This window comes from Ranitomeya variabilis, chromosome 2 (assembly GCF_051348905.1).
Source record: "Ranitomeya variabilis isolate aRanVar5 chromosome 2, aRanVar5.hap1, whole genome shotgun sequence".
Taxonomy (NCBI): domain Eukaryota; kingdom Metazoa; phylum Chordata; class Amphibia; order Anura; family Dendrobatidae; genus Ranitomeya; species Ranitomeya variabilis.
The window spans coordinates 464,910,029-464,933,468 of NC_135233.1; the positions used below are offsets into that span (position 1 = coordinate 464,910,029).

The following is a 23,440-nucleotide window of genomic DNA, read 5'->3' on the forward strand; positions in this document are numbered from 1 at the left end:
ACGACGCCGGCGTCACGTGACGGCAGGTCCAAATAGACACTGCCCACCACAATGAGACGCCGAGAGACGCCCAGGGGCGCGGAGGCCAGGAGAACGTGCACATACGGGCAGGGAACATCGTCCCTTAATACCACCGCAACAAATACCAACATGTGTGAACATATCACAACTGGAGCCTACAAATAGAGACCTCAGTGCTTAACAAAACAATGGAAATGACAAGGGTAATTCACCATGGGATAAAGGCATAGACAGCAACATAAACAACAGTCCCAAAACCCACAATAAAAGACTATATAAAGACATAAAAATATGTCTTCATGGCGTCACTTAATGAAAATGATTTGAACATTCATGTTACCTATAAATATGATGGTGACACCTTGGAATTCCTGGACGTGACACTCAAGAGGGATAGGCGCGGTGAGATACAAACAAACATTTTTCGTAAACCCACTTCAACTAACATGCTACTGCACGCCACTTCCTCCCATCCTGGCCATATGATTCAATCCATCCCCACTGGGCAGTTTCTACACCTTCGCAGGCTCTGCTCAACTGATGAGGACTTTATGAGACAAGCAGACGACCTTAGAGGCCGCTTGATTGAGCGGGGGTATAGTAACCGTAAAATAAAAAAAGCCTTTAATAGGGCAAGGTCTTCATCAAGACACACAATATTATATGGAGCTAGAGCCAACAAAAATAAGGATTTTGTCCGTTTCGTAACAAAATTCCACTCTCATTTTCCGTATATGAGAAGGGCACTAGATACAGTTGTGGCCAAAAGTATTGACACCCCTGCGCTTCTGTCAGATAATACTCAGTTTCTTCCTGAAAATGATTGCAAACACAAATTCTTTGTTATTATTATCTTCATTTAATTTGTCTTAAATTAAAAAACACAAAAAGAATTGTCCTAAAGCCAAACATAAAAAAGGGGGTGGACAAAAGTATTAGCACTGTTTGACAAATCATGTGATGCTTCTCTAATTTGTGTAATTAACAGCACCTGTAACTTACCTGTGGCACCTAACAGGTGTTGGCAATAACTAAATCACACTTGCAGCCAGTTGACATGGATTAAAGTTGACTCAACCTCTGTCCTGTGTCCTTGTGTGTACCACATTGAGCATGGAGAAAAGAAAGAAAACCAAAGAACTGTCTGAGGACTTGAGAAACCAAATTGTGAGGCAGCATGAGCAATCTCAAGGCTACAAGTCCATCTCCAAAGACCTGAATGTTCCTGTGTCTACCGTGCGCAGTGTCCTCAAGAAGTTTAAAGCCCATGGCACTGTGGCTAACCTCCCTAGATGTGGACGGAAAAGAAAAATTGACAAGAGATTTCAACGCAAGATTGTGCGGATGTTGGATAAAGAACCTCGACTAACATCCAAACAAGTTCAAGCTGCCCTGCAGTCCGAGGGTACAACAGTGTCAACCCGTACTATCCGTCGGCGTCTGAATGAAAAGGGACTGTATGGTAGGAGACCCAGAAAGACCCCACTTCTTACCCCGAGACATAAAAAAGCCAGGCTGGAGTATGCCAAAACTTACCTGAAAAAGCCTAAAAACGTTTTGGAAGAATGTTCTCTGGTCAGATGAGACAAAAGTAGAGCTTTTTGGGCAAAGGCATCAACATAGAGTTTACAGGAGAAAAAAAGAGGCATTCAAAGAAAAGAACACGGTCCCTACAGTCAAACATGTGGGAGGTTCCCTGATGTTTTGGGGTTGCTTTGCTGCCTCTGGCACTGGACTGCTTGACCGTGTGCATGGCATTATGAAATCTGAAGACTACCAACAAATTTTGCAGCATAATGTAGGGCCCAGTGTGAGAAAGCTGGGTCTCCCTCAGAGGTCATGGGTCTTCCAGCAGGACAGTGATCCAAAACACACTTCAAAAAGCACTAGAAAATGGTTTGAGAGAAAGCACTGGAGCCTTCTAAGGTGGCCAGCAATGAGTCCAGACCTGAATCCCATAGAACACCTGTGGAGAGATCTAAAAATGGTAGTTTGGAGAAGGCACCCTTCAAATATCAGGGACCTGCAGCAGTTTGCCAAAGAAGAATGGTCTAAAATTCCAGCAGAGCATTGTAAGAAACTCATTGATGGTTACCGGAAGCGGTTGGTCGCAGTTATTTTGGCTAAAGGTTGTGCAACCAAGTATTAGGCTGAGGGTGCCAATACTTTTGTCTGGCCCATTTTTGGAGTTTTGTGTGAAATGATCAATGTTTTGCTTTTTGCTTCATTCTCTTTTGTGTTTTTTCATTTAAGACAAATTAAATGAAGATATTAATTTGTGTTTGCAATAATTTTCAGGAAGAAACTGAGCATTATCTGACAGAATTGCAGGGGTGTCAATACTTTTGGCCACAACTGTAGATCCTGGCATATTCTTAAAGGGCCACTGTCACCCCCTCCAGCCGTTATAAACTAAAAGAGCCACCTTGTGCAGCAGTAATGCTGCAGTCTAACAAGGTGGCTCTTTTAGTTTTTGATTCAGTTATTACCTCAATAAAGCGTTTTAAAAATTGGCCACACATACCAGATATTGTATCTGGAGGCGGTCCGAATCGTCCTCTATCAATCTCCCAACTGCCGTCACTCTTCTCTTCAGGGGCGATGGTCGCCGCCCCCTGAGCGCTGTTGCTTCTTAAATCCGGCGCCTGCGCTGTGCGTGCCTGCCTGGGGCCCGCACTGTGTTATTCATTATGCACAGTGCGGGGCTGGGGTTCCTGGGCATGCGCACTGCGCTTGTCAGACGCTCCCCCGGTCCCCCGCCTTCCAGCATTGCCGGAATATACAGGTTTCATTGCCGACGTTTTGAACAGCCACAAAGAACAACGCTGGAAGGCGGACCGGGGGAGCGTCTGACAAGCGCAGTGCGCATGCCCAGGAACCCCAGCCCCGCACTGTGCATAATGAATAACACAGTGCATGGCGGGGATTCAGGAACAGGGTGGTCGCACTGCCCACACCTGCGCAGTCAGGCACCCTGCGTCTGAGCTGTGACTGACGATGAAGACTGCGCAGGCCCCAGGCAGGCACGCACAGCGCAGGCGCCGGATTTAAGAAGCAACAGCGCGAAGGGGGCGGCGACCATCGCCCCTGAAGAGAAGAGTGACGGCAGTTGGGAGATTGATAGAGGACGATTCGGACCGGCTCCAGGTACAATATCTGGTATTTGTGGCCAATTTTTAAAACGCTTTATTGAGGTAATAACTGAATCAAAAACTAAAAGAGCCACCTTGTTAGACTGCAGCATTACTGCTGCACAAGGTGGCTCTTTTAGTTTATAACGGCTGGGGGGGGGGGACAGTGGCCCTTTAAAGCTGATCCGATTATCTCCAGATTCCTTCCAGAGAGGGCATCTGTCACAGCAAGGAGATCAAAAAACTTACGGGACCATTTGGTCCATAGTTATTATGTAAGCGAATCAGCTACTCAGCTACTACCTTTTTGGATACAATGGCGGGGACACGTGGTTGCGTCCCATGTGGCCGATGTGTGGCTTGTCCCAACATCGACCGCTGCAGCACATTTAGTAATGCGAGTGGATCACGACAATTTGAAATTAAAAAATGGATTACATGTACAGATAAAAATGTGGTTTACTACGCCGTATGTCCCTGTAATAAAATCTACGTGGATTTGACCACACGGCAGTTCAAGATACGTATCAGGGACCACGTACGTGGTATTGTTGCTGCAGCAACTTAATTGGACACATCCATGTTAAAAACTCTTCCCTGCCATTTTAAGGATTATCATAACTGTGACGGTGCCCTCCTTAGGATCCGTGGTATAGATAAAATTGATGTCGTTATCCGCGGCGGAGGAGTCTCTAAGAGATTGGCTCAGTTGGAGTCCAGATGGATTTGGACACTTAACACGGTCCATCCATCTGGACTCAACGAAAATATCAGCTTGTAGTGAGGGAAAGATTTATTCCTCTTTTCCATACCATTTTTCCTGTGCGCGCCCATACTATTGCAATGTTTTATTATGTATGTTAAATCTATTACACATCTTCCCCTTTTGCACCTAAACTATTGGTAATTTTAACTAATAAAATTTTCTCAATTTTCTATATACTAGTAACTTAATGTTCAAGAATCCTACATCATATATCTAAGTAATCACCTTTCACGGAGTCTCACAGCTTCCTCGAGAAGTCATCACCCTATGAAATGGTATAAACTCCAAGAAGAGCAAAACCCCCTCATTACAGGGCCCATGCGAGGACTACGCTTACAAGTTGACGTTAAAGAGTAACTATTGTTTTATTTTTTTTAATTTAATAAATAAATAGTCCACATGAAAATAAGCAATATTGTAATATATCTTATGACAAAAATCTGTAAAAAAAAAAAAAAAAAGCTGTAAAATCTGTATTTAGTGATGACAGATTTTCCCATTATTGAGACAGAAGATGGCAGTTGGTGCTAATAAGGTTCTATGGAGAGAAGAGGAAGAAGCTAGAGGCCCACACAGACGTTCTGCTGCAATTTCTTTTGAAAGGAGACTTGCACTTTAACCCCTTAAAGTGGTTGGAATTTTTTTTTTTTACATAAATTCAGGTCAAAATTATTTTTTGCTATTAGATTTTATTACAATTTTGGAGCTTTTGGAGGAACTTTGTTTCCCTGCGTATTCAACTTTAATGCATCATGTTTAATGGTCACAAATCTGTCAGAAAAAGACAGATGAAAAATAGTTATATAATAGTTATATATATATTTAAATAGTTATATAATTTATACAATGTGATTTTCTGGATTTTATTTATGAAATTCTAATCTCTCAATGTTAAAATTAACCTACCCTTAAAATTATAACTGTTCATGTCTCTGCTCATTTAATAGACGATTTGCACTTTGTCTTACGTGATTTTCTGTCTGCACAGAGTCCCAAACTCCTGTCAAAATCTAATTTGAAAAGCAGAAAAAAATTGAATTTCACAGCGTAAATCGATAAATGAGCTCTTTTGGATACAAAGTTTAGTTAATGTATCTCCAGAAGTCCCCCAGAGACATTGCGCGGTGGGAGGGGAGTACAAGCAATATGGCCGCGTACCTTCACCTTCAGTCAGGTGAACTGCAGCACTGGATCTAGGGATTTACTGGCAGAATATGTGTAGAGAACTCACAACCCGGACAGAAGGATCGATGATAAGCGACATTTGTACACAACTGAAGGTCTAGGTGTAAAATATTATTTGCAAAGTAGAAAAAAAGGACTGTCTGCTTGCAGATGAAGCAGAGCTCAATTTGGTATTAAAGGGGCGGTCCGGTGCTGATTACTTTTACGTTGGAGGTGAGCGGTGCCAGTGACTTTATGACCCGCATGCCTGGCGAGATGTGCAATCGGTAGATATCGCGCACCTGTCCTACTCTAATGAACAGGATACGTGCATAATACCTGGCGATTTAGCATGAGGTAGGAGCACAGACCCTGATTCCAGCATTGTCACTTATTTTCCTGGTTGCTGCAGTATTGATAAACTCACTGTTTTCTCTGCTAAATTTCTACCAGAGTTAAGAATGTTGAGTCCTGTATAACCCCGCCCACACCACTGATTGGCAGCTTTCTGTGCACACTGTCAGCAAGCTGCCAATCAGTGGTGGAGGCGTGGCTGGACCAGGAAGCAGGAGTTACCTAGTTCGGTAGTGATAATCTCCAGCTAATAAAACACTGATTTTATTGAAACATCAACACACAGCCTAGTAAGTGACACATCGCTGGAATCAGGGTCTCTGCCTCTACAACATACTACTCTCAGATTACATAGCAAAACCTGCTGATAGATTCCTTTTAATCTCTAGCATTGTATAAAGGAAAATTGTTAAAACCTTGCAATATTATATGCATCTGATTTACCTTCAAGCTTTCAAAAGCTGAGTACTGCAAAATTAACAGGAAGCTTTGAATCACTGACAATGTGAACTATCCAAAGTTGCACGAGGAGATTTTCACACCGTCGTATGCTGCAGAGAGATTGGAGGTTCCATCCTAACCATAGTAGTGAGTTAGGGCTCATTCAGACATCCATTTTTGCCATGCATGTCCTATCTGTGATTTTCATGGATAGTACATGTACCCTTTATGGGCATGCTCACATGTTCTTTTTTTTGCAGTTCGACAGTCCACAAAGAGACGTCCATTTTTAAAAAATCTGATTTGCAGATTAAAATCAAGCTTTCCAAAAAAAAAAAAAAGGAAGGCACTTGGATGCCATCCGTGTGTCATCAAAATCCTGTCTAGTGTTTACTACCTGTTGGGTAGGAGAAGCTGGAAAAAAATTATGCCATATGGATGGAATAATGGACACGGCCCAAAATTGGAAAATTGCATCCAACGCATTTATAAAAAAAATGGCTCATTTTTTCTTGTACAAATAAAAAAAACGGACGCCTTAATGAGACCCAGGACATCACACAATATATGGCTAACTAAACAGCTGCTATGTACAATTTCCTATTAAAAAGGTAAAAAATATTTTATGCAAAGAAAGTATATCAATTGTATAATGCAAGCTTATAATGCCCTTTGTATTTTAATTAAAGTTTATGAACTCACTGCTAGTGATTGGTAACTATGTGTTATAACTAGGATATATATACATTATATACATACAAAAAAAATATAAATAAATATATATCTATATATTTTATTTATTTATTTAATTTTTTTTACATAGCTATAGTATAGGAGATACATGACCTTACCAAGAATATCATTTCCACCTTCCCAATGCCTTTGCGGAGAGCAGATCCCAAATGGTCGCCGACTCCAGCCAGAAGAATACCGAAAAGAGGAATGCCGACAAGTGCATAGAAAATACAGAAGAGCCGTCCACCTTCTGTCTTAGGTGCATTGTTACCAAATCCTGTGACACATTGCACAGAGAGAAGAATATAGTTTAACAAGAATAATTAATTATTTAATTTCATTATAACATTACAGCTTCTCCGTCTTCTGACCATAAGATCCTCAGCAGCGTAATGCATGTTAACGATCATCAATTAACTTTCAGTGGTGCTCAGCAATCACACAATATTCTCTGTAATCACCTTAAATAAAGAAGATTTTATTTTATTGGTGAATGCCGCCACTTTTCTATCAAGTGGTGAGTACCTTTTTATGCTGCTTTTCTTTGGCAATATCATACTGTAATATCGACTTTTTAATACACCTTTTATATACCGTGCAATGCACAAATCAGAAAATAATATTTTAAATATTCTGGATATTTTTTCAAAGTTAAACATTATAGTAACATCCCCTAAAAAAGCTGCCAGAGACATATAATACATGCAAAGGGACTTAAAGGGTTAATACCACAATCACATTATTTTTTCACAAAGCACAGTAAATGCCTATCTATTCCTAATATAATATATAAGATTTTTTTCTTGTACCTTTGTATCTTTTTTCCTTCTCTATCTGCCCCTTGTTGCATCCTGTGTCACATAGCCTTATTTTTACCTCCCTACCTACATTTCTCAACAGGACCCTGCTTATCCTAAGGACTGCAGACCCCTCCCTCCCTCTCCTGTAGGCTTCTGAGAAGCCCAAAATCTCTGATTAAGCATCAAGCTAATTTACAGTAAGTGTAGAATTCGCTTTATGCATCTGGTCACTGTCTGCTCCTGTGTGGCATTCTTCCACCTACATCAGTATAGCTTCAGTGTGGTTTTACATAGTTTTGAATAATTTCTCTCAGAGATCAACTTTCCTGCATTCCTCCACGACGGAGCTTGTTACTACTAGGCAGAGCTGTGCTTTGTTTGTTGTCTGCTGTTACTGCTTAAAGATTAGTGATGTTAACCTGCAAATGATGCCCTGTTGATGCATGCAGCAAAGCTTTATCTTCTGTCATGTGCATCAATGCAGTAGCATTTGCAGCTCATGTCACTGATCTATCAGCAGTAGGCAGCAAATAACGCTCAGTTCTGCACTACTTAGTTATGTAACAGAGAAAAAACTTTTGTATGAAACTACAATCATTTGGCATTCCAGCAAAGCCTCAAAAAGGTCTATAAGCCATACTGCATATATATACATGAGTGCATGATGGCTGACCAACCAGAATTAAAATATCATATAATAATTTAACATTTGTTTATTCATTATCATCTTAACTACTGGACCTCACTGCTAATTGGTCTTCCTCCCACTAAACCTCCCCTTCTCCAATCCATCCTTGAATGCAGCAGTCAGATGCCTATCCACCTGTTACACAGATGCCGCCACCCTGTGCCAGTCATTGAACTGGTTGCTCATCCGCTGCAGAATACAATAGTGTGTCATGTCCTTCTGCAAGATCTGGGGTTAGACAATTACTATGTATGGTGAATTGCAAATCTTCCATTTAGCCCGTGTTTTTGGGTCCCATATTAAGTAGATTTGTTTTCCTTTGGTGCTGAAGAGGTTAATGACCCTTTCTATGCTGGTCAGAAACTTGCAGCTCCATTTTCAGCTGCATATGATCTGGTCATTACCTCTTCCTATAAAACCTGCCAGACACTCTCTACTTTACCAGTGAAAACTTTTCTTCCTAGCTCCTTGGAGACGCTGTGCTGAATAGGAGACCATTGTTGATACTGGATATTGTTGCATGCTGTTCTTCGGTGTATGCTTTACTCGATGTTCTATTCTAATTTGGTTGGTACACCCCTATCCTTCCCTATATACGTCTATATCTTTGATGTTTGTATATATGTTGCTTTCTGTTTTCCCTGTTTTGTCTTTGTGTCTTGTTTACCTTATATTTATGTCCCATGACTCATGGGGTGAGGGACATGTCAGATCAGGGTTTAGCAGGAACATTGTAAGGTCGGAGACTCAGGCCTCAAGAGTACTCCAGAGACTCGGGCCTCTCCACCTTCAAGAGTACCTCCGGGACAGGGATAGTTAGAGTCCCAGTTCCAGGGACAGTTTGAGGCTCCCCTTCGTTACCGAAGACCGTCACAGCGTGACATCTCCACAGTGCTACACTGCTTCATATTTCCTCCCTTATCTATGTCTACCACCAATACCTTTGCTCTCCAGAATGCTGTACTGGCTTAGATCTCCACCCTCATTTCTGTCTTCCATACGATCTGTATCCTACTAGTGATCTAACACTAACATCCTCCCTAATCTGTACCTCCTGCTCCTGTATCCAAGACTTTTCTCATGCTGCACCTGTTCTCTGGAATGCACTACCCAAGACAATCCTATTAATTCTTAGTATCCACTGGTGTAAGAGTTCGCTAAAAACACATCTATTAGGAAGACCTTTCATCAACTCATAATTGTAACTTATTAGTTCTCCCATTTTATATTTTTCCTACTTGGTGCCTTCTTTCATTTGTTTCCAACACTCTCCATGACCTCAGTAGCATTTTGTATCTGGACATGTAAAGATACTGGCTGGTGATCGGATCATGCAGCTTCAATGAATACCCTTATCTATTAAAATCATGGCTGAACCATGCAATGCAAGCACGTTTTACCTTTTGTGTCACCCCTATTTCCTTATAGATTGTAAGCTCTTGTGAGCGGAGCCCTCACTCTTCTTCAAAAGGTTGTATTTTATGTTACTCTATAATATCTGATATTTTTAGTATCTTTCCTCAGACTTGTAAAGTGCTGCAGAATATGTTTGTGGTACAATGCCATGTAAAAGTTTGTGCACCCTTGGTCAAAATTACTGTTTTTGTGAACAGTTAAGCAAGTTGAAGATGAAATGATCTCTAACAGGCCTAATGTTAAAGATAACACATTTCCTTTCTATTTTAGGCAAAAATATAGTTTACCTTTTTTTTTTCATTTTAAAAATTACAAAAAGGAAAATAGGCAGATGCAAAAGTTTGGGAACCCTTGGAGATTTGAGTGCTCAGGTAACTTTGACCAAGGTTTCAGACCATAATTAACCTGTTAAGGTTATGGCTTGTTTACCCTAATCGTTAGGAAAGGCCAAGTGATGCAAATTTCCCAGCTTTATAAAAACCCAGCCTCCTCTAACCTTTTGTCAAAACCCAGCAGCCATGGGTTCTTCTAAGCAGCTGCCCAGAATGCTGAAATTGAAAATGGAGGAGGCTCACAAAGAAGAAGAAGGCTATAAGAAGATCGCAAAACATTGTCAAATTGCCCTTTCCTCAGTTCGAAATATAATTAAAAATGGCAGTTAACTGGAACAGTGAAGGTCAAGATGAGGTCTGGAAGACCATGAAAACCTTCAGTGAGAACTGGTCGTAGGCCTTCATGGAAGAGTAATCAGAAAAAAACCTCTCCTGCGTCCTCACCATAAAATTCAGCGCAGGAGTATGCAAAAGAAAATCTAAATAAGCCTGATGCATTTTGGAAACAAATCCCGTGAACTGATGAGGTTAAAATAGAACTCTTTGGCCACAATGATCAAAGGTATGTGTGGAGAAAAATAAAAGGCACAGAATTTCAGGAAAAAAACATCTCGCCAACCATTAATCATGGGGATGAATCAATCATGCTTTGGGGTTGTGTTGCAGTCAATGGCACAGGAACATTTCACGGGTAGAGGGAGGAATGGATTCAATTAAATTTCAACAAATTCTTGATGCAAACATAACACCATCTGTAAAAAAGCTGAATGTGAAAAGAGGATGGCTTCTACAAATTGATATTGATCCTAAACACATATCAAAATCGACAATAGACGACCTTAAAAGGCACAAGCTACAGGTTTTACAATGGCCCTCACAGTCCCCTGATCAGAACACCATTGAAAATCTGTGGCTAGACCTCAAGATAGCAGAGGATGCAAGATGACACAGGAATCTCACAGAACTGGAAGAATTTTCCAAGGAAGAATGGAAGAAAATCCCTCAAACAAGAATTGAAAGAATCTTGTCTGACTACAAAAAGCGTGTACAAGCTGTGATACTTTCAAAAGGGTGTTGTTGTGAATTTGGATTCTGGGCTCCCCCGGTGGCTACTGGTGGAATTGAACTTGTGACATCATCTTCCCTGTTCACCTGTTCTGATTAGATCTGGGTGTCGCTATATAACCTGGCTTCTCTGTTAGATGCTTGCCGGTCAACAATGTTATCAGAAGCCTCTCTGTGCTTGTTCCTGCTCCCAGACATCTACTAGATAAGTTGGACATTCGTCCATGTTTTGTTTTTGTATTTTGGTTCCAGTTCACAGCTGCAGTTTCGTTACTGTGTCTGGAAAGCTCTTGTTGATCAGGAATTGCCACTCTGGTATTATGAGTTAATGCCAGAGTCCTAAAGTAATTTCTGGATGTGTTTTGTTAGGGTTTTCTACTGACCATGAAAGTATGCTTTCTGTCTTCTGCTATCTAGAAAGCGGACCTCAAATTTGCTAAAACTATTTTCCTGCTGCGTTTGTTGTTTCATCTCATATCACCGCCAATATATGTGGGGGGCTTCTGTCTCCTTTTGGGCATTTCTCTAGAGGTGAGTCAGGTCTTATATTTCCCTCTGCTAGCATTATTTAGTTCTCCGGCCGGCGCTGGGCATATAGGGATAAAAAGTAGGACATGCTACCTGGCTACTTCTAGATGATGCGGTAGGTTTAGTTCATGGTCAGTACAGTTACATCTTCCAAGAGCTTGTTCCTATAGAGGCTTATGCTAGTTCTCTGGCCATGGAGATCATGACAGTTTGACCGGCCCACTAAAGGGTTAAAATCCTTGGCTGAGAAAGGAGAGAAATAAGAAGTCTGCTGAGAGTTTTTTTTTTTTTTTTCCTCTGTGCTCTTAATTGGATCACTTGCCAGTCTGTCTATGCTGCAGTCTTTCTTTTTTTTTCTCTCTCCTTATAATCTTTGAATGGCTTTGTGTTCACCTGTTAATAATGGATCTTCAGAGTGTAACTGCAGGTTTGAATAATCTCACCACGAAAGTACAAAATTTGCAAGATTTTATTATTCATGCTCCGGTATCTGAGCCGAGAATTCCTTTGCCGGAATTCTTCTCAGGGAATAGATCTAGCTTTCAGAATTTTAGAAATAATTGTAAGCTATTTTTGTCCCTGAAATCTCGTTCTGCTGGAGACTCTGCACAGCAGGTTGGGATTGTGATTTCCTTGCTCCGCGGCGACCCTCAAGACTGGGCTTTTGCATTGGCACCAGGGGATCCTGCGTTGCGCAATGTGGATGCGTTTTTTTTGGCCTTGGGCTTGCTGTATGAGGAACCTCATTTGGAACTTCAGGCAGAAAAAACTTTGATGTCCCTATCGCAGGGGCAAGATGAAGCTGAAATTTACTGCCAAAGATTCCGTAAATGGTCTGTGCTTACTCAGTGGAATGAGTGTGCCTTGGCGGCTACTTTCAGAGAGGGTCTCTCTGATGCCATTAAGGATGTTATGGTGGGGTTCCCTGTGCCTGCAGGTCTGAATGAGTCCATGACAATGGCCATTCAGATCGATAGGCGTCTGCGGGAGCGCAAACCTGTGCACCATCTGGCGGTATCCACTGAGAAGACGCCAGAAAGCATGCAGTGTGATAGAATTCTGTCCAGAAGCGAGCGGCAGAATTTTAGACGGAAAAATGGGTTGTGTTTCTATTGTGGGGATTCTACTCATGTTATATCAGCGTGCTCTAAGCGTACTAAAAAGCTTGATAAATCCGTTTCCATTGGCACTTTACAGTCTAAATTTATTTTGTCTGTGACCCTGATTTGCTCTTTGTCATCTATTACTACTGACGCCTATATCGACTCTGGCGCCGCTTTGAGTCTTATGGATTGGTCCTTTGCCAATCGTTGTGGGTATGATTTAGAGCCTTTGGAAACTCTTATTCCTCTGAAGGGGATTGACTCCACCCCATTGGCTAATAATAAACCACAATACTGGACACAAGTGACTATGTGTATTAATCCGGATCACCAGGAGACTATTCGTTTTCTAGTGCTGTATAATCTACATCAGGATTTGGTGCTGGGATTGCCATGGCTGCAGTCTCACAACCCAGTCCTTGACTGGAGAGCTATGTCTGTGTTGAGCTGGGGATGTAAGGGGACTCATGGGGACGTACCTTTGGTGTCCATTTCATCATCTATTCCCTCTGAAATCCCTGAGTTCCTGTCTGATTATCGTGACGTCTTTGAAGAACCCAAGCTGGGTTCACTACCTCCGCACCGTGAGTGCGATTGTGCTATAGATTTAATTCCGGGTAGTAAATACCCAAAGGGTCGTTTATTTAATCTGTCTGTGCCTGAACATACTGCTATGCGAGAATATATAAAGGAGTCCTTGGAAAAGGGACATATTCGTCCATCGTCATCTCCCTTAGGAGCCGGTTTTTTCTTTGTGTCAAAAAAAGACGGCTCTTTGAGACCATGTATTGATTATCGGCTTTTGAATAAAATCACGGTTAAATATCAATACCCATTGCCGTTGCTGACTGATTTGTTTGCTCGCATAAAGGGGGCCAAGTGGTTCTCTAAGATTGATCTCCGTGGGGCGTATAATTTGGTGCGGATCAGGCAGGGGGATGAGTGGAAAACCGCATTTAATACGCCCGAGGGCCACTTTGAGTATTTGGTGATGCCTTTTGGTCTTTCTAATGCCCCTTCAGTCTTCCAGTCCTTTATGCATGATATTTTCCGCGATTTTTTGGATAAATTTATGATAGTGTATCTGGATGATATTCTGATTTTTTCGGATGACTGGGACTCTCATGTCCGGCAAGTTAAGAGGGTTTTTCAGGTTTTGCGGTCTAATTCTCTGTGTGTCAAGGGTTCTAAGTGCGTTTTTGGGGTTCAGAGAATTTCCTTTTTGGGATATATTTTTTCTCCCTCTTCCATTGAGATGGATCCTGTCAAGGTTCAAGCTATTTGTGATTGGACGCAGCCCTCTTCTCTTAAAAGTCTTCAGAAATTTTTGGGCTTTGCCAACTTTTATCGTCGATTTATTTCTGGTTTTTCGGATGTCGTTAAGCCATTGACCGATTTGACTAGACAGGGTGCTGATGTTGCTAATTGGTCCCCTGATGCTGTGGAGGCCTTTCGGGAGCTTAAGCGCCGTTTTTCTTCTGCCCCTGTGTTGCGTCAGCCTGATGTGACTCTTCCTTTTCAGGTTGAGGTCGACGCTTCTGAGATCGGAGCTGGGGCAGTGTTGTCGCAGAAAAGTTCTGACTGCGCCGTGATGAGGCCTTGTGCCTTCTTTTCCCGTAAATTTTCGCCCGCTGAGCGGAATTATGATGTTGGGAATCGGGAGCTTTTGGCCATGAAGTGGGCGTTTGAGGAGTGGCGCCATTGGCTCGAGGGGGCCAGACATCAGGTGGTGGTATTGACTGACCACAAAAATTTGATTTATCTTGAGACCGCCAGGCGCCTGAATCCTAGACAGGCGCGCTGGTCATTATTTTTTTCTCGGTTTAATTTTGTGGTATCGTACCTACCAGGTTCTAAGAATGTTAAGGCGGATGCCCTTTCTAGGAGTTTTGAGCCTGATTCACCTGGCAACTCTGACCCCACAGGTATTCTTAAGGAGGGAGTTATCTTGTCAGCTGTTTCTCCAGACCTGCGGCGGGCCTTGCAGGAGTTTCAGGCGGATAGACCGGATCGTTGTCCGCCTGATAGGCTGTTTGTTCCTGATGATTGGACCAGTAAAGTCATCTCTGAGGTGCATTCTTCTGCGTTGGCAGGTCATCCTGGAATTTTTGGTACCAGGGATTTGGTGGCAAGATCCTTCTGGTGGCCTTCCCTGTCACGAGATGTGCGAGGCTTTGTGCAGTCTTGTGACGTTTGTGCTCGGGCCAAGCCTTGTTGTTCTCGGGCTAGTGGATTATTGTTGCCCTTGCCTATTCCTAAGAGGCCTTGGACACACATCTCGATGGATTTTATTTCAGATCTGCCTGTTTCTCAGAAGATGTCTGTCATCTGGGTGGTGTGTGACCGTTTTTCTAAGATGGTTCATTTGGTTCCCCTGCCCAAATTGCCTTCTTCTTCCGAGTTGGTGCCCCTGTTTTTTCAAAATGTTGTTCGTTTGCATGGTATTCCTGAGAATATCGTTTCTGACAGAGGAACCCAATTTGTGTCTAGATTTTGGCGGGCATTTTGTGCTAGGATGGGCATAGATTTGTCTTTTTCGTCTGCTTTTCACCCTCAGACTAATGGCCAGACCGAGCGGACTAATCAGACCCTGGAGACATATCTGAGGTGTTTTGTGTCTGCTGACCAGGATGATTGGGTTGCTTTTTTGCCATTGGCGGAGTTCGCCCTCAATAATCGGGCCAGCTCTGCCACCTTGGTTTCCCCGTTTTTCTGTAATTCGGGGTTCCATCCTCGATTTTCCTCCGGTCAGATGGAATCCTCGGATTGTCCTGGAGTGGATGCGGTGGTGGAGAGATTGCATCATATCTGGGGGCAGGTGATGGACAATTTAAAGTTGTCCCAGGAGAAGACTCAGCTTTTTGCCAACCGTCACCGTCGTGTTGGTCCTCGGCTTTGTGTTGGAGATTTGGTGTGGTTGTCTTCTCGTTTTGTCCCTATGAGGGTCTCATCTCCTAAGTTTAAGCCTCGGTTCATCGGTCCGTATAAAATATTGGAGATTCTTAACCCTGTTTCCTTCCGTTTGGACCTCCCTGCATCCTTTTCTATTCATAACGTTTTTCATCGGTCGTTATTGCGCAGGTATGAGGCACCGGTTGTGCCTTCCGTTGAGCCTCCTGCTCCGGTGTTGGTTGAGGGTGAGTTGGAGTACGTTGTGGAAAAAATCCTAGACTCCCGTGTTTCCAGACGGAGACTCCAGTATCTGGTCAAGTGGAAGGGATACGGCCAGGAGGATAATTCTTGGGTCACTGCATCTGATGTTCATGCCTCTGATCTGGTTCGTGCCTTTCATAGGGCCCATCCTGATCGCCCTGGTGGTTCTGGTGAGGGTTCGGTGCCCCCTCCTTGAGGGGGGGGTACTGTTGTGAATTTGGATTCTGGGCTCCCCCGGTGGCTACTGGTGGAATTGAACTTGTGACATCATCTTCCCTGTTCACCTGTTCTGATTAGATCTGGGTGTCGCTATATAACCTGGCTTCTCTGTTAGATGCTTGCCGGTCAACAATGTTATCAGAAGCCTCTCTGTGCTTGTTCCTGCTCCCAGACATCTACTAGATAAGTTGGACATTCGTCCATGTTTTGTTTTTGTATTTTGGTTCCAGTTCACAGCTGCAGTTTCGTTACTGTGTCTGGAAAGCTCTTGTTGATCAGGAATTGCCACTCTGGTATTATGAGTTAATGCCAGAGTCCTAAAGTAATTTCTGGATGTGTTTTGTTAGGGTTTTCTACTGACCATGAAAGTATGCTTTCTGTCTTCTGCTATCTAGAAAGCGGACCTCAAATTTGCTAAAACTATTTTCCTGCTGCGTTTGTTGTTTCATCTCATATCACCGCCAATATATGTGGGGGGCTTCTGTCTCCTTTTGGGCATTTCTCTAGAGGTGAGTCAGGTCTTATATTTCCCTCTGCTAGCATTATTTAGTTCTCCGGCCGGCGCTGGGCATATAGGGATAAAAAGTAGGACATGCTACCTGGCTACTTCTAGATGATGCGGTAGGTTTAGTTCATGGTCAGTACAGTTACATCTTCCAAGAGCTTGTTCCTATAGAGGCTTATGCTAGTTCTCTGGCCATGGAGATCATGACAGGGTGTACTACTAGGTACTAACCATGCAGTGTGCCCAAACCTTTGCATCGCACCATTTTCCTTTTTGTAATTTTTAAAATGTAAAAGATGACTATATGCAGTACAGACCAAAATATTGGACACACCTTCTCATTTAAAGATTTTTCTGTATTTTCATGACTATGAAAATTGTACATTCACACGGAACTCATCAAAACTATGAATTAACACATGTGGAATTATATACTTAACAAAAAGTGTGAAACAACTAAAATTATGTCTTATATTCTAGGTTCTTCAAAGTAGCCACCTTTTGCTTTGATGACTGCTTTGCCCACTCTTGGCATTCTCTTGATGAGCTTCAGGAGGTAGTCACCGGGAATGGTTTTCACTTCACAGGTGTGCCCTGTCAGGTTTAATAAGTGAGATTTCTTGCCTTATTAATGGGGTTGGGACGATCAGTTGTGTTGTGCAGAAGTCTGGTGGATACACAGCTGATAGTCCTACTGAATAGACTGTTAGAATTTGTATTATGGCAAGAAAAAAGCAGCTAAGTAAAGAAAAAAGAGTGGACATCATTACTTTAAGAAATGAAGGTCAGTCAGTCTAAAAAATTGGGAAAACTTTGAAAGTGTCCCCAAGTGCAGTGGCAAAAACCATCAAGCGCTACAAAGAAACTGGTTCACATGAAGACCACCCCAGGAAAGGAAGACCAAGAGTCACCTCTGCTTCTGAGGATAAGTTTATCCAAGTCACCAGCCTCAGAAATCGCAGGTTAACAGCAGCTCAGATTAGAGACCAGGTCAGGGCCACACAGAGTTCTAGCAGCAGACACACCTCTACAACAACTGTTAAGAGAAGACTTTGTGCAGCAGGCCTTCATGGTAAAATAGCTGCTAGGAAACCACTGCTAAGGACAGGCAACAAGCAGAAGAGACTTGCTTGGGCTAAAGAACACAAGGAATGGACATTAGACCAGTGGAAATCTGTGCTTTGGTCTGATGAGCCCAAATTTGAGATCTTTGGTTCCAACCACTGTGTCTTTGTGCGATGCAGAAAAGGTGAACGGATGGACTCTACATGCCTGGTTCCCACCGTGAAGCATGGAGGAGGAGGTGTGATGGTGTGGGGGTGCTTTGCTGGTGACACTGTTGGGGATTTATTCAAAATTGAAGGCATACTGAACCAGCATGGCTACCACAGCATCTTGCAGCGGCATGCTATTTCATCCGGTTTGCGTTTAGTTGGACCGTCTTTTATTTTTCAACAGGACAATGACCCCAAACACACCTCCAGGCTGTGTAAGGGCTATTTGACCAGGAAGGAGAGTGATGGGGTGCTACGCCAGATGACCTGGCCTCCACAGTCACCAGACCTGAACCCAATCGAGATGGTTTGGGGTGAGCTGGACCGCAGAGTGAAGGCAAAAGGGCCAACAAGTGCTAAGCGTCTCTGGGAACTCCTTCAAGATTGTTGGAAGACCATTCCCGGTGACTACCTCTTGAAGCTCATCAAGAGAATGCCAAGAGTGTGCAAAGCAGTCATCAAAGCAAAAGGTGGCTACTTTGAAGAACCTAGAATATAAGACATAATTTCAGTTGTTTCACACTTTTTTTCATCTTAAATTGGCTTAACAATTCATCATAACAGTAATTTTGACCAGGGGTGCCCAAACCTTTACATGCCATTGTATATAAATAGGAATGACTGTCATTATTATTATTAGATTAGATCTATATATCGGCCAAATTAGCTTTATAAATGTAATTCTCCTCCTGTGTTTATAATAAAAAGTTGAAAAGACCATTACCGATTGTAGTGATGACTGTTCCTGCAAAGAAGAAGCAGCTCCCGATGTCCCAGTTGGTGGTGGCGTTGGTGCCGTTAGTTGCAATATCAGCTCCAGAGCCCAGCGCGTCTTTCACCTGCTGTGATGCCAAAAGATTCAGTGAATTCCCATCCTTTCTCGTGATTCATCATCACTTAATTAGGAGATGTAAGCTGAATGAGGAAGCGTTCTGCTGTAATCGGCACTACCGCTGACAGGGCAATGTCAGGGAGAAGGCGCTAGGGCTGCGTCCACACTTTTTACAATACATGTGTGACAGATCACAAAGAGCAGTGTTTCTCAACTCCAGTCCTCAAGACCCACCAGCAGGTCATGTTTTCAGGATTTCCTTAGTATTGCACAGGTGATGGAATGAATGCTTGAGCAGATGATGAAATTATCACCTGTGAAACACTAAGGATATCCTGAAAGCTTGACCTGTTGGTGGCTCTTGAGGACTGGAGTTGAGAAACACTGACAAAGAGGATCCTATCATTTCTCTGGATATTTAACTGCAGTCATCAGTCTTCATCACTTCTGTCATAACCATTTTTTTTGCAACTCATCATGATCAGGATTCTGTCAAAATGCCTAACAAAAAAAGCGATATTCTGCTAAGGATTCCGACCCCATGACGGAAAACAAATGGAGGCATTCGGATTAAAGGGGCGGTTCAGTACTTTTATATTGTTGGCCTCTCCTTAGGTCATCAATGTCAGGTCGGTGAGGGTCCGAAGCCCGGCACCTCCACCTCCACTGATCAGCTGTTCTCAAAGCTGGCCAGATTTGATATTTTTTTTTATTGTTTCTCATGGTGGGCACGGGCTGGGTGGCGGACATCTTTGATTTGGATTGGACTTGAACCAAACCAAAGTTTTAGATGGAAGAATCCCCAACACTTTTAGGATTATTTACTGTCAGATAAAATGACAGCCACTTACCATTTGCCCTCTAAGAGTATGCGAATTTCTTAAGTTGGAGGACCCCAAAGGTAACAAAGAACATCTCTTATTTTGGACAACTTCGCCCACCCCTCTATGATCCTCCATTTAATTCATGGGTACAATAGAAATCTATGGCAGGCTGCACATTTGCCAGGTAATAAAAGCTCTTTTCCCAAAAATTTGAACATTTTACCAATTAGCTAATTGGGTGTCTGTTTCCGTTATAATCTGGATACTTCTGATGAGGCAAGCCCATTGTATTCCCAATATATTACGTTTTCTCCGATCTACCGAATAGGGGATAGCGCACTGATTCTTGCTGTTTCCAACCACTAGGATTCCCCCACAATCTCCAAATTGGGCCCTGAATCCAGGAACTGGGCACCGCATCACCCCATCTTGAATAGGGCAGAGGTGCACTTGTGTTACCTCCACCCCACGATGGCTGCGGAATGCCGAGCTCATCCGCACCTCTGCTACATTCAGGATGAGGATCTGCAGAGCCTGGTTTCTGATTTGGGGATCAAAGATGGTCCCAGTGATGAGACCTTTAATAAGTTATTCCTTATCTGTAAAATGGGGGATAACAGTGTTTTAGGAATAATCCTTGATTGAAATCATTGCTCCTGACGTTTATGTTAAAAATTCCAATATAAAATTATTAAAAAGTTCAGCCTGCTCTTCGCTTCTACTTGATGGATGAACCTTGTACTTTTGTTCTGCAGATCAGCAGATGTCCTCTACATAGAGGTGTATACCGAATAAAACATATATAATCTGCCTGCCTATAAAGTAACATAACATCAGATACAATGTATCACCTGCGATGTAACAGCTGCTGAAGTAACAGACGCTCACACCCTTAGAACAACTCATCTATAATCAATGGCTCCTTTCCCTACAAAGAAGAGGTTGTGTTTTGTACCTCTGAGAATAATGTCACCATAGCCAGAGGGATTAACGAACAATTATGGACCTATCAATGGACACCCTATGTTATTTTCCACTATGTGCATGGGTATATTAGTGTTAGGCTGAATTCACACATCCATGTTTCAGTCTGTGTGTGGACTGCCATGCCTGGACCAACCTCAAGTCCTAACAGTCTTACAGGTCGGCGGGTGGTGAAACAGAAGTTACCCATATAATTGTTTAAAGGGAATCTGTCAGCAGGTTTTTGTTATAGAATCTGAGAGCAGCATAATGTACGGGCAGAGACCCTGATTCCAGCGATGTATCACTTACTGGGCTTCTTACAATACAATCAGCGTTTTATCAGCAGGAGATTATCACTAGAAGACTAGGTGTATTGTGCAAGACAGTCAAACTAATCTGTAACCACGCCCCCAGCACTGATTGGCAATGTATATAGGAAACTGCCAATCAATGGTGTGAGGGGGCGGGGTTACACACTGCTCATCAGTCTGAGATCTGCTAGATCTGCAGCAGATAAAACAGGGATTCTATCTAACTGCACCAAGCAAACTAGTAAGTGGCACATTACTGGAATCAGGGTCTCAGCACCTACATCATGCTGCTCTTGGATTACATAGCAAAAAAAAAACAGCTGACAGATTTTCTTTAATAGGCAATTACTCTAATAGGCTGCAGTACTTGATTATATTATGGTCGCTACGACCAACAGCAGCTAGCTAATTAACTGTCACTATATGAGTGGTTGTAACAATGGATTCCTGCAATGCCTGCACATGAGATAAGTGACATAGTGAATCAGAAGAACTATACTACATTTCTAATTGGAGGTATTTGCTAATATTATTATTATTATTATTATCATTATTATAATACCTAGTACATATTGGGATAGGATCTTGGATATGGGAATACCCCTTAAAGCCTTCACATTCCTTCCACACAGGAACTCCTGTTTTGACTGAATGTGAGAAAGAGTTTAGAAGTTTAGATTGGCACCCCTACGACGTCATCGTAAAGGCTCGTGATGACAAGCTTCGAGTTAGACAACTACGGCAAGCCTGTTACACCATGAAGAGAGCATGGTCTAAGAGGCTTCTGTCAGCGCAGCACTGACAGGTGTAAAGCATTATACCAGCGATCAGACTAATAAAAGTTAAGTCTCATAGAAGGACTAAGTAAAAGAAAAACAATAAAAAAAACAATCTCAGAATCAGTTTTGCTATTTTGGGAGGTGAGTATAGTTCTGGGACAGGTGAAATCTAATGTTGATATATATGATATATTGATATAATTCCTGAAAACCTATATACCGTATGTTCTTCGTGCTTCACTAAAGTTGGGCTCTCACCAGCACAAAGGTGTCCAGAATATCCTCCTGCACACAGATGTTCTCCTCCAGGAACCTTCTGCGGTGTTCCATGAGGAGGTTCTGCTGCTGAGTCTCAAAGGGTTGTTCGAGCATCTGGAAGACCACTGCCCCCGTCACCAGGTACCCGAGGACGACGCCGAGCAGGGCCAACACCGTCTTCTTCTTCATGACGTTTTTATTCTGAGATGTCTCCTCTTCAACCTCAACCTGGTCTCCAAGTAATATGGTGTCTTGGGATGAACAAGACAGTGGGTACAGAAAGCCTCCAGGAAGACCACCTACTGGAGAGTGGCAAGACACTGTACAGGGGGAAAAATACAAAAAGTGTCTAGTATTGCCAGTAATAATATAGAGGATATGACTATTCACAGTTCTGGTCCACATCCAAATAATGGAAGTCACGTCATTCTGCCCAATAAACTGAGTACAAACATATATCACCAGGTGATGTACACTGCCAGTGTCAGTACAGAAAGACGAAAAACTCAGGAGTGACCAAAAGGACCTTATCCCCAAAGTACGGACCCTATTCAGCCCCTATATCTTCAATAACTGATGGTCGACAGCTATCAATTCCAACCTTATAGCATGGTGTCTTCTCTATAGGGAGAGGGAATGAAGTGACGGGCTTCTCTCCCATGGGAACATAGGATTGGGCATGTTAAAATCCAACATGTCTGATTCTTCCTCTCCTGACATCCACCATTGGGGAAGATTTGAGAGGTCTCTATAAACAGTACATTGTCATCATGTGTTCTGGGCTCCTCACAATGGAGATCGAGGGTCTCAGTGTATGCAACGTTGTAAATTGCACTGCAGATGTAAAGGGGTTGTCCGGTGAAAACAGGTGGTCACCTTTTCCTGGGATAGGAGATAACTTACTGATTGGGGGGGTCTGATTGTTAAATATGCATGGATGGGCAGAATGGGGCACTTTTAACCATGTCAGATGCCCGACCGCCGCGCCTTTCTTTCTCTGTGGGGCTGCTGGGGAAGCCCAAGCGTAGCATTCCAGGGGACACAAAGAGAATGAATGGAGCCGTGGTTGAGCATGCGTAGTGCAGTGGTTGAGCATGCGCAGTGCAGTGGTTGAGCATGCGCCGTGCAGTGGTTGGGCATGCGCCGTGCCGCTCCATTCTAACTGTAACTGCCGATTGGTGCGGGTCCCAGTGGTCGAACCCCAAGTGATAACCTGACTGTATCAATGCTAAATTCTGATGATCAGTGGTGGTCTAGGTCCTGACACCCCCAGCGATCAGTCAAAACAGTGCTGTGAAGTGCCGAGCTTCTGCATGGGCTACATGCACTGGGCAGTGTATGGGCTCAATAGTCTATTGATCCCATACATCGCTCTCTACGCACAGGCCATGCCGCAGCTCCGCACTTCAATAATATAAGAGAAATGTTTTCTCTTATACCTACCTTTTGAGCCACCATTAATTTATTTTGCAACCCTTTAGTGCCATTTTGTTAGATAACTAGAAGACCACCAAAATGTAACCCAGATCTCTGGCCCCCATTAATGACACGGGAGTTTGGAGATTTTCTTACAGTCACATCTGAATTTCCAGATTAGATATTAATGGCAAGTAATGCCCACGTCTTCCCAACATCTTAAGGAAAACACTGACTATGCAACCATTTTCTGACTTGGAAGAAGCATATCACATTAAACATTGGAATTAATTAGTACACCCAGGGAGCAATCATTTCAACAGATACCATTGCCTTCTGTTAATGCTACGACTAAATTA

The 23,440-nt window shown here is 42.8% G+C and overlaps 1 protein-coding gene across 3 annotated transcripts in view; it reads right to left on the bottom strand.

Moving 5' to 3' along the window:
• Positions 1–23,440, bottom strand: part of KCNK4 (potassium two pore domain channel subfamily K member 4) — a 42,248-nt gene that overhangs the window by 16,949 nt on the left and 1,859 nt on the right. For 2 of the 3 annotated variants that reach the window (XM_077292648.1, XM_077292650.1), the window contains exons 2-4: positions 21,666–21,985; positions 18,420–18,537; positions 6,729–6,889 (exon numbers count right to left, since the gene is read on the bottom strand). In XM_077292648.1, coding sequence (XP_077148763.1) covers positions 6,729–6,889; positions 18,420–18,537; positions 21,666–21,854 — 468 coding nt within the window. In that variant the 5' untranslated portion in view covers positions 21,855–21,985. The remainder of the gene's footprint in view (positions 1–6,728; positions 6,890–18,419; positions 18,538–21,665; positions 21,986–23,440) is intronic. The other variant, XM_077292649.1, reaches the window with a different exon arrangement.